General features: G+C 32.9%; 1 protein-coding gene across 1 annotated transcript in view; it reads right to left on the reverse strand.

Annotated features, from left to right (window-relative positions):
* Positions 1-420: 420 nt before the first annotated feature.
* LOC119829181 overlaps positions 421-14,985 on the reverse strand; it is a 26,917-nt gene continuing 12,352 nt past the window's right edge. The window contains exon 3 of the mRNA XM_038351583.1: positions 421-608. Within this exon, the coding sequence (XP_038207511.1) occupies positions 421-608 (188 nt within the window). The remainder of the gene's footprint in view (positions 609-14,985) is intronic.

Raw genomic sequence — 14,985 nt, forward strand, 5'->3', positions numbered from 1 at the left:
TCAAATATTTGCGATTGTTCCCATTTAATGTATATTTTTGATAAAAATAAAGTTAGCTTGAATTTAGGCAAGAGTTCTAAGCTACTTTTTGTCTCGACAATAGATAATTATATTCGAAAGTCGCGCGATTGGTTTAAGACATTGAACGTTTTAGAATTTAGTGAGTGATCCATTTTATTATACTTATAGCAAGCGAGACGTTCAAGTAATTTTCACAATTTGTCTCAATGTGGAAAATTCTAGCATGTTCTCTGGGCATTTATTACACCGTACGGTTTCACCGCTCGCTGATAGCGTATTTTACACTTTCGTATATTTCCATAGATTATTTACCATTTTAACTGAGAAATAGCTAAACAGAACACAACCAGTAGCTATGAAATCGGCCACGAATGTTATTAACCACACTTACTATGACACTTACTGTCTCATAACATCGATGATGAAATAGGCCATGTCCTTAAACCCCAAAGGGCTGGTCCTAACCAACATGTAGTATTCGTCCTTGCAGGACTGCTTGCTCTTCACGAAGTCGAAGGTGAAGCCGCCAGTAGTGAGAACTGGGATACCAGATTTGCCCAGGAACTTGGTGATTCTTGCCACGGACGCTGAGAGAGAGAAAAGAGACTCGAGTTAGAAAGAGAGAAAAATATTTATTACTTACCAGCGTTTGCCCGCGGCTTCGCTCGCGTTAAATTCGGAGTAGTTTAATAGATGTTTTTATATATATAAAACTTCCTTTTGCATCACTCATTCCTTTTCAATCTTTATTTGGCCAATTTTTGTTATGCCACAAATGAGTTCTTATAGAATGAAATAAGGGTGGAGCCGGGGCGCTAGCCCATAAAAAAAAAAAAAACAAAACACTAGGTTTGAGCTAACCTAAACACTAAACTCATTGAAAGTTTAAACCCAATATCAACGTTACCTTATGTGAAATCTAGGCAAGTATTTAATTTATAATATAAATATAGCTTAGGATTTTGTTTGCTTGAACGAACAAATCTCAAGAACTACTGGGCCGATTTCAAAAATTATTTAAAACAGTGCCGTTAGATTTGTGCGTGATTCCAGAGTGCTACACGCCACTTGGGCGAAGCCAGGATGAACCGATAGTTATTTTATAAATTGAGCATCGTAATTTTGAAAACAAAAACTTTAATTTTTTTTTTTTATGTCATAGCGGGCAGCTGAGCTGGTGGTTCGCCTGATGGTAAGCGATCACCACCGCCCATAAACATTCGCAAAGGTAGTAATTTAATAATTTAATAATCTACAGCGATACATATAGTTATATTTATTTGGTAAAGTTAATTAGACAATGTTTTGAAGAGGGCGTGGGCGGAGGTTTGTGGAAGACATAAGGTGATTGTTTGTATTGTAACACACCCAAACTTCACGATTGACAGAATATTAGATTGCTAGTTAAATCGTATAAATAATGTTATAGTTTCGAATTATACGTTATTATACGTTATTAAATTTCAGTAGTAATTTTTACTCTATTACGTCGCCCATTCTGGTTTCAAAAAATAAAATATGTTCATAAGATATGAATGAAAACACCGAAATTTCTGGGAGCAAAAACATATCAATGGGCCATTCTTCATAGACACAACACGTTTTAAGCGTTTTCAATAGAACCACAACGACTATCAGGTACTCGGGTTAAAGTAACCTAGGTACTTTTAAGATGGAATAAAGTTTATATTATATAAAAGTTTTTTCTTTCTTTTCTTTATTTCCCATGTGATAATCCAGACTATAATCTATCACCTTAAGAAATTTCACACAGATGTAATAAGCTATTTTCGTGTGAAAGAGTTAACATCTATACTGATAAACTTTCGCGTTTATAACACACTAGCTTGCACGCGGCTTCGCACGCGTTAAATTCCAAGAAGTTTAATGGTTATTATTAAAAAAAGCTCCATCAAAATCTGTTTCGTAATAAGGATCTAAACATATATATACGGATAGTGATTTTGTTTTATAATATGTAGTGAAATAGGATTCTGTGACCACACCACGAAATTATGACCACAACGCGTTATGATATGAGTTAATATTTCACTATGAGCGTTTACAGTCCTTGAATGTTTATATGCATACATATAGATAGATAATGAATATAATGGGTACCAAGCAATGACTTTTACGTTGGCTTATATTAATAAAAACTACAAAGTAATTCAGCTTTATAGCTACAAAGAAAATAATTGTGTTATAAATTCTTGAGCAAAAATTTAACGGTTTCTTATTAAAACTTGGAATGTTTGTTTTCACTAATTCCAAAGTCGAGTTACGTTCGTAAATTTTAACAGACATAAAAGGAGGTTCTGAATTCGAATGTTTATTTTGTGTTTAATACCTTTACCACCAAGCTCAGGCCTGTTTTATGAACTGAGATAGTAAGACAGTTATTAAAATTTTTAGAGATGATGTATTATGCTATACAAACAAGTAATAAAGATGATGACCATTTTTTATCTTATTTGTACAGAACCCTTATCGCAAGTCCGACTCTTGTCCCATTTCGATTATTTACTATATATAACTTAATACGCATCTTCACATCAAATAGCTAGTGTATTCTGCTATACCATTCTATATATTACCTCTAAGCTCTAACACAGCGTACAAAGAACATTTTAAAATATTATACTGTTAATATGTAAAATAATTAAACGTCAGAACACGAATCTGCTCTCAAAGAGACTTTAAAATTATAATTAAACGTTCAACAAATGTGATGAAGCTCACTTTACATGCAGGGCTGAATTAATGCTAAGATACGAACAAACAGCAGACGCTGCTTAAATTTTAAGTAGACTAATAACTAATAGGTTCGCATCATAAATCTTCAAATATATAAAATTCTCGTTTCGCATGTTCGTCCCAAACTCCGAAACGGTTGGATCGATTGTCGTGAAATTTTATGCACGTATCGAGTAGAGCTGAGAATCGGTCAACATCTATTTTTCATACCATTACATGATGACAGTAAGGCAGAGCAGGGTGTGCCGGGTTACCTAGTATAGCTATAATGCTTTTGTAAGGAAAATGTATACAATACTGTCAGCTGTGTCAAATTTCATAATAGTAGAAAAAAATTGGTCCTTTAGAAAGGCGAAATTGAAGTAATTTTTGAACGTAAACTATACAAAAAGTAAATAAAAAAATGCATTTTCAGATGTTTAGAAATAACTGACATTATACTTACATTTCATTATCTTTTTGTACATTAAGAAAATGTCTATTTTAGCTAATTATATTTCTTTAAAAGTTCAGTGAATTCCGCCTAAACGGCTAGACGATTTTAATGACATTTTTTTGTGGCTTCAGACGAACTCGAGAAACTTGATTTTCTATTCAAACGTGGGTAAAGCCACAGGCAAAGAAAAAACAACCCTAAGTTAACTGTCATAAGGTCATAATTGGTTTAGTCCTATAATTAACAGGAAATTAAGGGAAATTAAAGAATAGACATTAATAACAACATGAGACAATCGGCGACGAACGACGTGGAGTTTTAGCGCTTTCTAAATGCAAATTTATGTCATGCGAATAAGGTTGAATTTATTTTACAACCACAATCAGGTCTTATTATTTATCCGTTAATACGTCTTGTAAATACACCTTAAAGTAATACTGATAAGCTTTTTATCAAACACATTTGAGGACGGTTTTATGTTAGTTTTTAACCGACGTTCCCAAAAACGAAATAGGTCAATTCGACTGTATTTTTTTGTTTTGTGATTTTGTGTTTGACAATTGGTGTCATTATAAAAGCTGGAGTGGTTGGTACCTCCCTCTCAGGGGAGACAGCCACCGCTTTTTATAGAAAACAAATATTGTTAAGAATTATGTAGTCGAAATTCCAGAAACTTCTTCATGAAAGACCGATAAAACCACTACAAAATGTATGGGGGAAATAAATAATATTGTCTCCTTTTTTTTGCATACAACTCCATTCTGGCAAAATATTGTGCTAATCTTTACTTACATTATAATTATGCGCAAGTAGCTCTATCGGCTTGTCTGTATATTTTGCATGACTAAACTGTTTTACCGATTTAGATGAAATTTGGAACTCCGATAGTTTGATACCCGACGATATAGGCGGTTTTTATCGGAACGGGAACAAGCTAGCACCAAAAACTTAACAAATCTCAAAAATACTGAACCGAATTCAAAAGTTCTTTCACAGTTGGATGTTTACGTGACCAATGTGTGCTATAGGCTGCATATATATACCACGAGCGAAGCCGGGGCGAACAACTCTATATACTATTTATATTAGGTTTCCATTGCTTTAATATGTTTATGTTTATGATAATCAGCAAGCAATTACGCAGTAAAATGTTAATTAAATACAATTTGCATTTGAACTGGCCGATTTCAATGCTATGCTAATTTTCAGTTGTAATTTAATTGTTGGAATTATTGACGATTTTAGTCGATTCTCGCATGTGATAAGTGGACTTTCGGATCCCTTTAGACGCAGTATTATTTCTATTAAAAAGAAATTTCAAATCGAACGTATTCTAAACAACTAGAATTACAATCGCCTATTGATAGGACGTAAAAAAACTCAATATCATGAAAATCGGTTCATCCAATCAAAAGTTCTAAAGTAACTAAGCAAATGAAATACAGTCGAATTGATAACCTCTTTTTTTGAAGTCAGTTGAAAATTTGCCTATCTTTGTATTCAACACGTTTGTATTACTCCACATCGTCACATGTATCACACATAACCGACTCCTTTGGACTCGATTTTGACCCAATTTCATTAGACAGATTTAATTCAAACTTCGTACTTATCAAAGGATCAGTGCCACAATCAGTACATAAAATCCCATCCCACACACCTATACATTTGCTAACTCTTAAGTCGGGGAATTTCAGGTCATTCCCTTATCAAGCCATAATAGCGATGCTACAGTAACGACAATGGATCCTCGTAAAAGGCCGGGTAAAATTGCCTACCCATGACAACGTGTTGTCCCGAACATATTGACGAATGAGCTGATTTATTTGATATAACCGTATGACTTAATTTGAACCACGCAGTTTCCTGCCACGCTTGTATGCTCCTTGTGTTTTCTATACAAACCATTCCTAATTTACAAACCTCTCATAAGCACGTTATAGTGACTTGTCGGTAAGATTTGATATCTATTGTCCTACTTGAGGTAGGGATCTCAAATTTTTTGATAACATAATATTCGAAAAAAGTTCAAAATAGTTTTTTTTTGTAATCGTGGGCTATGGTAGACCTTGCGCGAATTGAATTGGCGACTTTAAAGTGGAAAAAGATTAAGAAAGGATTAATTAGAGGAATAAAGAAAAGGATTCGGCAGGATAAGGAAACGGATATGGGCCTCTCGCTCCCGCATTTACCGAACGAAACACAATAACATACTACTATTATACGCCGGACTTCTGTGGGGTGTGCTACCCCGGTGCGAGCTGGCCCAATTCATGCCGAAGCGTGCTCGCCTCCCACGTTTAAGACGCGTTTATTAAGTACAAAAGAACATAGTGTGCTTAAACTAAATTACCCATGACACCCATAAAAACTTAAATTAGCTGTGGCACAGGCGCCAACGCCGGCCTCCATACAAGAAATAAGTTCCTAGTATAACTGCTAATGAAAAGAGAGTATTTAATCGTTCTAGTAACTTTGCGTTTATTCTTTACAGTCTTAAAATAAAAATCTTTTATATTAGGGTAGATCCATCTATAGAAATCGGCCTCTCAGGCAGTAGTCACTATCATAATACTCTATTTACACTTTGCTGTATCCATATCTTGAAGAGAGAAAAAAAAAGTATCACGATTTTCGTGTCAATGACCTTTATTGTAGAAAAGAATTATGTAGTAAAAACTTCCTCATTAATGATTAAATTTATTTTCCGTGTTAAAAGGATTACGTAAAATACCGATATAAATAGAAAGGTTGGACAAATATACGTACAATTATACGCTTTGAAGTGGTCTTCTAAATGTTTCAAACAAAATAGAGACACCGTTTTTGAAACAATTGTCGAAAACAAAACGATATAAAGACAAACAATGCCAGTAGCAATAATTTTTAAAGTACCTTAGAATCCCTTTCATTTGAAGTGGTTCCTAATATTAAAATTAATTTCCGTTGAGCTTCCTGTTTCTGTTAACCTGTCAATTTTATTAATTGGTCGTATGTTTGGGACAATATTGTATATAAGTTGTATTGTTTATACTTATAATCTAGATAAATAAAAAAGAATCAACGAAATATATGTAGGCACACGCATAACTGCATAACTTTCGATTGTATGCACCAAATTGGATTCAGGACAAGTTTAATATTAAAGAGGGCGAAATGACTTTCTCTATATCATTTTTTAAATCTCATAAAATAAAAAGTGAATGTTACAGAGAGATCTTCAGCCCGTGGACATAATATTCAACGTCTTAAAAGATGTAATAGCAGTGTAGGAAAAAGACTGAGAGACTATATAGGTCGTTAGCGCCATCACTTTTTCACAATGGAATTAGTACTGCTTTAAGACTTTATGGTAGGCCGTAAGATGAAAACTTAAAAGAGAATTAAAGGAAAACAATATGGCGACACGAAGCTGGCCGGGTATTTAATTAATTACTATAACAAAATATAGTACTATATAGGCAAGGAAAAGCTTACCAACTGTTGTAGGTACCAATTATTTTTCTAGACTACCTAGGTACTATCGGCAGTATTGTATTAGTCTACGATACTAGTTACCTTTGAAGTTTGCAGTTTGTCTGTTTGTATGTACCTCTAGCAATGTTGGACAGTTTTTAGTTGAAATTTTTTACAGGTTATGTATCTGTATACCTGGAATTGGAGAAACCTTTGTAGTTTGTCGTTTTACATGAAAACGAAACTAAATCAAGTAAAATTGGCATGAACTACCTTCAGGCAATACAATTTTAAAAACAATATAACTTTACAACCGTTTGCGCTAAACAACATTAATTTATTAAAAGGGAATTTAAAGACGCAAGTTTTTAAATAAGCTCCTTATTTTCGTGGAATGGCCCTTTCAAAAAGTAAGGGAGAAAAATAATTTGTTAGCGAATAGTTGTATTTATTGTTTTATTAAAATTACTAATCAGTGAATTATTCAACCCTTTATTGTAAAGTACTTATTCTTTTAGATGTTATTATAATTACTGGTCCACGAAACCTTGTCTAATATCCTGTATTATAGGATAGTAAATATTTTATCCTATTTTTGAGGATTCGTTCTCATAGGATAAAAAGGAACCCCACTACAAAGACTTCGCTTTCCGTCTGTTTGTCTGTCTGTCCGTCTATCACTGTTCGACAATTTAAAATTTTTAACAGATGATGTATTTTTATATAACAAAAAATCGAGGTTAAGTAACGGTTGACAGGGTCATAAATTGGATGGGTGATAAATTGTTTTAATTGACTCGCACTTGACAGATTTTTGAAATATTTATGGTCGAAGCGTGATGATACCTACAGCCTTCCTTTCAGATCAATGCCCCAAGGCCGGTGGCCCCAAGGATTGAAGATGGTAATGAGGGAATGGACTGGGAAGGATTATTATCGTTATCTGTATATATATAAATGAATCCCTAATTCCCTTTTTCACGCCTGAATCGATTTCATAAATTCTTTCACCATTAGAAAGCTGCCATTACATTGAGTGGTATATAGATACCACGGGTGGATCCGGGGCGAATAGCTAGTTTTACTAATTAAGTTTATAACAATTAATGTATTTTTTATACTTTCACGTGATAACAACTAGACTGATTTTTGTGATATTTGGCAATGTTTTACCATTCGAAGACAATTTATTTACATAAAACATAACAAATGAAATTAATAGATATTGATAGGGTCACTAGACGATGTAAGGTTGGCAAATTACGTAACAACTCAAGAGAGAAGTTCCCTTAAGTAGGCACTGAATATTAAAAGTTGTGGAAGTTAATAATATAACTTTTTATATGACTCATCTATCTTAATCCTAGACAGAGGCACCATGCGATATTTAGTCCTTAGTACAAATAACTATCTTACTTCTTACTATGACTATTAATCTTAACCAAGACACTCCAATATATAAAATGATGATAAATTTCACTACGCAACTTTAAAAGATGTCTGGGCTTTTTATTTGTTTGTTCGTTGGGACGGGCATTGTGGTTTCATGTATATTTTATTTATTTATTTATTTAACACTTTATTGTACTGGTATACAAATAAACCTTAAATATAAAAACTTAAAACTATACCAGCACAGAAGGCGACCTTATCACTAAAGAGTGATCTCTTCCAGGTAACCCACATTTATTTTAATTACTGGTAATAAAATGGTATTAAATCACACTAATTTTAATTTTCAATCACGCTGAAACTACTGACCGGTTTCTCATGAAATTTGTTATAGACACAGGGTATGGACTGACTTGGGTGATAGGATACTTTTTATGCCGATTAAATGCTCCCTTGGTATAAAATAGGAATTTTGATATCCGAGCGGAGCCGGGACGAATGTCTAGTTATAGATAAAAGTTAATTACATGGATACGTAATTGGAATTTATTTTGATCGCGTAGTTGCTAAAGGAAAAGATAGCTTCGGGCTTTTGCCCGCATAATTCTGGTTCCGGTATTATCACGATAAAAACTATATGTACTTTATTTATGACCCAAAAACGAAGCCTCGGTGGTATTATAGCTAGTGTATAGAGAAATCTCTCAGAAACCTCGAATAGACAAATTAAAACAAAACCAAAACTAGTTGAATATGATAACCATTTTAAAATTATCAATCTTTAAATTTCCTTCAAGGAAAATATAAGAGTTAAGGTTATTATCTAAGAGTTAAGGTCTTATCTTCGCTATAATATTCGGTATGAAGTATTATAGATAACTAAGGATAATATTTATCATAAAGTAAAGTAACCTTTTGAAAACATAATCCATTCAGTTGATTTTTTTTGTGACGGTTTAGTTTTATTTTAAATGCTCTCAATTTTATGCAGGTGTGTGTGGGTTTATTTTCATATTTTTTGGAAGCTTTTTTGGATTATTTTGTTCTTTTGTGTATTATACTTAGTTGTTATGTTCTTTTTACCGTGCACTCTATATTCCTGATTAAAATTGTATCACATTTTACTTGGCGTGGATTGCTTGGAAGAAATTGCTATTGGGCAATAAAGCCGTCTTTTGCGTCTGATACTGTTTTTGTTAAAACTTTTTTGTGTGCAATAAAGATGATATTAATAAATAAATAAACATAATGATTAATGTGGTCATAGGTTTTTTATATGTACATAAAACGAAAATAAAACACTGGTATCCTCTAGGGAAGACCGCACATACGAATCATCTTCGCTTATCAAACAACCAGGTTGAGATCCAGCACTTCCCTAAGTACACAGTATTTTTCATTTATATCAAATTTTTTTTTATTCTACGTAAAGTTCAGTACCAGACAATACGATCTTTTATCTTGAGAATTAAAAACATGACAATCATTTAAAACGAAATAAATCAACGAACTTTTGGTAACAACTTCCGAAATTTTTATTCCTGAGAGAAACTCACTGTCATTGAAATAATAAATCCCCATTGTAACTGGTAAATTATAGAAATATTGTATCTATGGGTTTCTAAATTACATCGATTTTTTCTAAAACGTTTAAAACGTTTTAGGATCAACGAGATGAATAAAATAAGTTAACATTATTGATTCTTTAACTTTATAATAACGTACTTTTATCTTTAATTCAATCTCCTTTAAATGAAAATAATTAATTATCAATTGCCATTCAACGAAAATACAAATTGACGCACAATGAACTCACAAACAACTATGACAGGTTTCCGAAACGTCAACTATCAAGAATTTTTGACACTTCTATTTTTAAATAAAAAAACATTTTATACTGATTAAACATCTTATCAATTACACTATAGAGAGGAGTAAATTCTTGTACTTTGTACTGTATAAATGTTTAAAGATAATAAATCTTTATATTTCAAGTTATTAAATCTTCCTTAATTATGAGGCCTCTTTCTATGATATGAGGGAAAACGCACGCTTGTGTGCGGAGTTCTGACCAAATACACGCTACGCACAACCTACGTCTTATGAGCCTGTTTGTCTGTTTGTCATAGCTTAAGTGAACTCACATACGTCTATGTTTCTTTTTCGTTTACAAACGACTTCTACAAAAGAAGGCGGTTAATTAGACTGTATTTTTATTAGTGTTACCTCATAACTTTCATGGAGTGGGACGCACCTAATATTCTATTTAATGATCTAAAAATAAAGGCACAGCGCCATACGCAATTAAGTAAATATTGAAGAAAACTATGAACGCAAAAATCTGTGCGAATCTATATAAATAATTACGTGGGACGCTGCCAATTTACCTATATGGTTTCTTTGCGTTATACATGTAACTGGCTTCCTCCCGCGGCTTCGCCTGCGTTGGCTAAATAAAGATAGACTGTCCCATATTATGAAATGAAATGAAAATTTAGAAATTAAAAACTTTTTAACGGATTTTAAACGCGATTTATTCATTTTATTATTAATCCGACGTTTCGAACACTTTACAGCGAGCGCTGTCAGGAGAGACTGTATAATACTCGCGTAAAATCAAACACAAGAAATTACTATGAAATGAAAATTCTTTATTGCTAATCTATACTAATATTATAAAGCTAAAGAGTTTCTTTGTTTGTTTGAACGCGCTAATCTCAAGAACTGCTGGTCGGATTTGAAAAATTATTTCAGTGTTAGATAGCCCATTTATTGAGGAAGGCTATATAGGTTATATAATATGTAGCACGGGCGAAGCCGGGGCGGATCGCTAATAAGAACATAAAAAGCAAACAGTACATTTAAAAACAATAAGCAAAAGGTGGAATTACCGCTAGGTGTGGATCTCTACCAGGCAACCTTCAAAATAGACGGAAATAACTTTAAACGTGGGTAAATAACGCATACCTAGTTCGTGAAAATTGTGAGATTAAAAATTAATTTGAATTTTTCCCGTTAACGGAATAAATTCAATGTACTTTCTTGGGTCTCTCACTACATAGTATGAAACAAAGTCCCTTGCTCTGTCCTTATGTCGCTATGTCCCGATGTATGCTTAAATCTTTGAAGCCACGGAACAGATTTTGATGGGGTTTTTTTTCATAGATAGAGTGATCCGAGAGGAATGTTTATATGATGTATAATAAATCTATTAAACTACTCCGAATTTAAAGCATGTGAAACCGCGGCCAAAATATATAAGAATTTTTAACGGAATCAACGTATGTAAAATTATACAATCTTTTTATCTTAGTACACTAAAACTATAACTTTGAATTATAGGAATAGATTTACCATAGATATCTTAGGTTTATATTGATACCATAGATATTTTCTTACTGTCATAATACATTGTTATTGTTATAACGCTCTAATTTGGAATTATACAAGTTTTACTAAAATGCCAAAAGTTTTACTTGATTTTTGTTTTAAATTGATATGAATTGCCATTCGAATTGTTTTTAACTTTTTCGTAATAATGGTTCTAAAGAATATGTAAATATTAAAAGAATAAAAACGGCATGTGGATGTACTCGGATCTTTCATACAATTTAAGTTGATATGTTTTGCAATTTAAAAACAGCTGTTTAATAATGACAGATTTATTCATAGCAGACCAATTTTTAAAAATCCCGGACTCCATTCTAGTGGCGTCCATTTTGGATTTCAAATTTGCCTTAGTTTATTACTACGAATATAAACTTTGCCGAGCTACGTGTCAAAGTTTATTTGATACCCATATTGAGGGAAACACACACATAGACAGGACACACATACTGTCGGTTTGGTGTCGGGGCTTAATAAACCACGAATAAGTACTTCCGTCTTTATTTCAACACAGTTATGGTTTATTTTTGAATTCTCTTTGTTTGATGCTGAGATTACAACTATTTTCATTACATATTCATACGCTGTGATAACGTTACAGACATGAAGATACACGGAGTTTCACATTTAATATATTAGTTATTGCACGCGGCTTCGCTTTTGTGATCAACGAAAATTAGCAGTTGTCTTATATGTTACATTTCTAATATGTCGTCCATCGGAATTTATAAATTTCGGAGTAATTGCACGTGCACTTCCTCGCAATATACAGAGACAAAAATTATATCATTAAAAGGCTCCATTACAACGTAAATGTAAGACAAACAAACAAACACACTTTCGTATTTATTATTTTAATTAAATATCGACATAATGTATTGAAACCGCGTTGATCCGAAGATAACATATGTTTCCCTAAATATTATTCGTATCATAATCATATTTATTTAGAATAAGAAGAGGCATCGCTCGAAACAATGCACCATTATCAACCCCCGCACCCTTAAAAGTTCGGAAATTTTGCGAGAAAATTTGTCGTGTGTTGCGTAATTGTTCAAAATCAGAGGGAAATTATTCCGCGATTTGTCTTTTCTCCCCATATAATTTCGAACAAATGATTACAATTTGATCTGTATTGATTCATTTTGTTGGTGTAATTTATGTAATTTAATATTCATAATGGCTGCCTGTTACTGCAGAGAAACAGCGGTGGTTTATTAAGATATAATATTTAATTTTTAGTTTTATAGCATTGAAATTTCAAAATTTCTTAAGATATAATATGTACATTTGAACACACACGTTGTTAAACAATAAGATTCCTACTATAATATTATAAATGCGAAAGTAACTCTATCTGTCTGTTACGCTTTCACGCCTAAACCACAGAACCGGTTTTGATAGAATTTGGTATGAAGATAGAACAAAACTTGGGAAATGACAAAGGATACTTTTTATCGCGAAAAAAGGGTAGAAAGGGTTGAAAGAGGGGATGAAAGTTTGTATGAAAGTTCGTTATTGTCAAACCGATTTTGATGAAACTTGGTATGAAGATGGAGCTAAACGTGGGAAAGAACAAGCCATAATTTTTAATGCGAAGAAAATACTCCTTACCATGTCGCGCGATATAAGCGAATTCTACGCGGGCGAAGCCGCGGGCGAAAATTTAGTAAGAATATATATTCGAAGTTTGCAATACAGACTTCTTGGAAAAACAACTATTTTTAAAAACACCTCATAAACTTTTACATGCAAAGTACTTTCGTGTGTTAGTTATGTGAATTTACAAAATAAAAACATGCGATTTATTCATTACTGTGTTAATAAACGTCGAGACGTTTCGAAAACTTTATCAAATAATTATAGGAATCGTTTTTACTATTATACACTCGTACGAATTATTTCTCACTAGCTGTCCGCCCCGGCTTCGCCCGTGGTACATATATAGCCTATAGCCTTCCTCAATAAATAGGCTATCTAACACTAAAAGAATTTTTGAAATCAGACCAGTAGTTCTTGAGATTAGTGCGTTCAAACAAACAAACACTTCAGCTTTATAATATTAATATAGATTATTTTACTGTCTAGTCTTGACTTTATAATAACCCCAGTCGTACGTACATAAATATGTCACGAAAAGAAAACCAAAGAGGTTTTCTTTTGAATAAACGAAATATTATTATAAACAATTGTACTATATAAACAGTGACTCTTATATATTTATTTGGCAACATATAGTCTAATTGAGAATATGGAATTGTTTGCATTATATAATAAAGCAAACCTTATATCCTTTAAATAACCTTGAATTAATTTATATTTTTATTTCTAATACAGTCAATACATGATATTCAATAATTTATAGGCTCCCTTTGGGTTTGCCTAATTTATTTGTGGTCCAAAGCATCGTGCCAATATTCAGCGGTATGGAAATTAAATATATTTTAATTATTGTAGTTTTAAAAATCTGTATATTTATATAACCTTGAATATCCATGTGGTGATTCGGATTTCAGATCCAGGTGATTGCACAGCTAGACCATTGACGTCATACTTGTATTGTAAATGTCCTCATTTATTGTTCTAGAAATGCTATTGTCAAATCATTTTAAGTTCTGCCGAATAATTAAATTTATTGAACCAACAAATGGCTCGGATTTTCGAAAGAAAGGAAGACAAACATTTATTTTGGACATCATTACGAATTTGAACATATTATACAAATAAGCATGAGAAATGTAATAAGAGAACATAAATAAATAAAAACATGAGCAGATTAAATGGTCATGGTAGAAAGTCCTTGAAGACGGGATACTAGCGCATCTAAAAACTGTGATGAATTTTTTTTATGTCATAGCGGGCAACTGAACTGGTGGTTCGCTTGATGGTAAGGATCACCACCGCCCATGAACATTCGCAAAGGTAGATCCTCTGCGAATGCGCTGCCCGCTTTTTTGGGGTAAGGGAAAAGGAATGGATGACGGTTTGGAAAGAAGGAATAGACTGGTTCGGGTGAGGAAAAGGAAACGGGCCTCCGGCAAATTAGATTGGCTTAAGATAATTAAGCAACAATAAATGCTTTAAACCTTCTATTATCCTAGAAATAAATGAATAATATTCTCCCGATGCTTTACTATTTAAATAATGTGAAGTCCCTTGTCCCCTAGTGGAGCATAGGGCATCTCTTTCACTGATCGATTTTCTTTATGGACAAGTAGGTGATCAGATATCTGTGTCCTGCCAGACCGCGACATATTATTTTGTGCGTCCTTGCCGGGAATCGAACCCAGGTCCCCTCGGTTCTACGTTCACGAATTAACCACCGAACCAAGGAGGCGGTCGCTTTACTATTTATCCCACATCTATTTTAACCAGTCAAAGGCAGGACTTTGTAATTAATTAAAAACTCATTTCATCCAACATACACAGCACAGAAAGTTTGTTTACTTGTGTTTAATTTACTATGGCGATATAACACAACCGGGCTTAATACAATGAATATATATATATATATATATATATATATATATATATAA

The sequence above is a fragment of the Zerene cesonia genome, chromosome 9 (assembly GCF_012273895.1).
Source record: "Zerene cesonia ecotype Mississippi chromosome 9, Zerene_cesonia_1.1, whole genome shotgun sequence".
In the NCBI taxonomy this organism is placed as follows: domain Eukaryota; kingdom Metazoa; phylum Arthropoda; class Insecta; order Lepidoptera; family Pieridae; genus Zerene; species Zerene cesonia.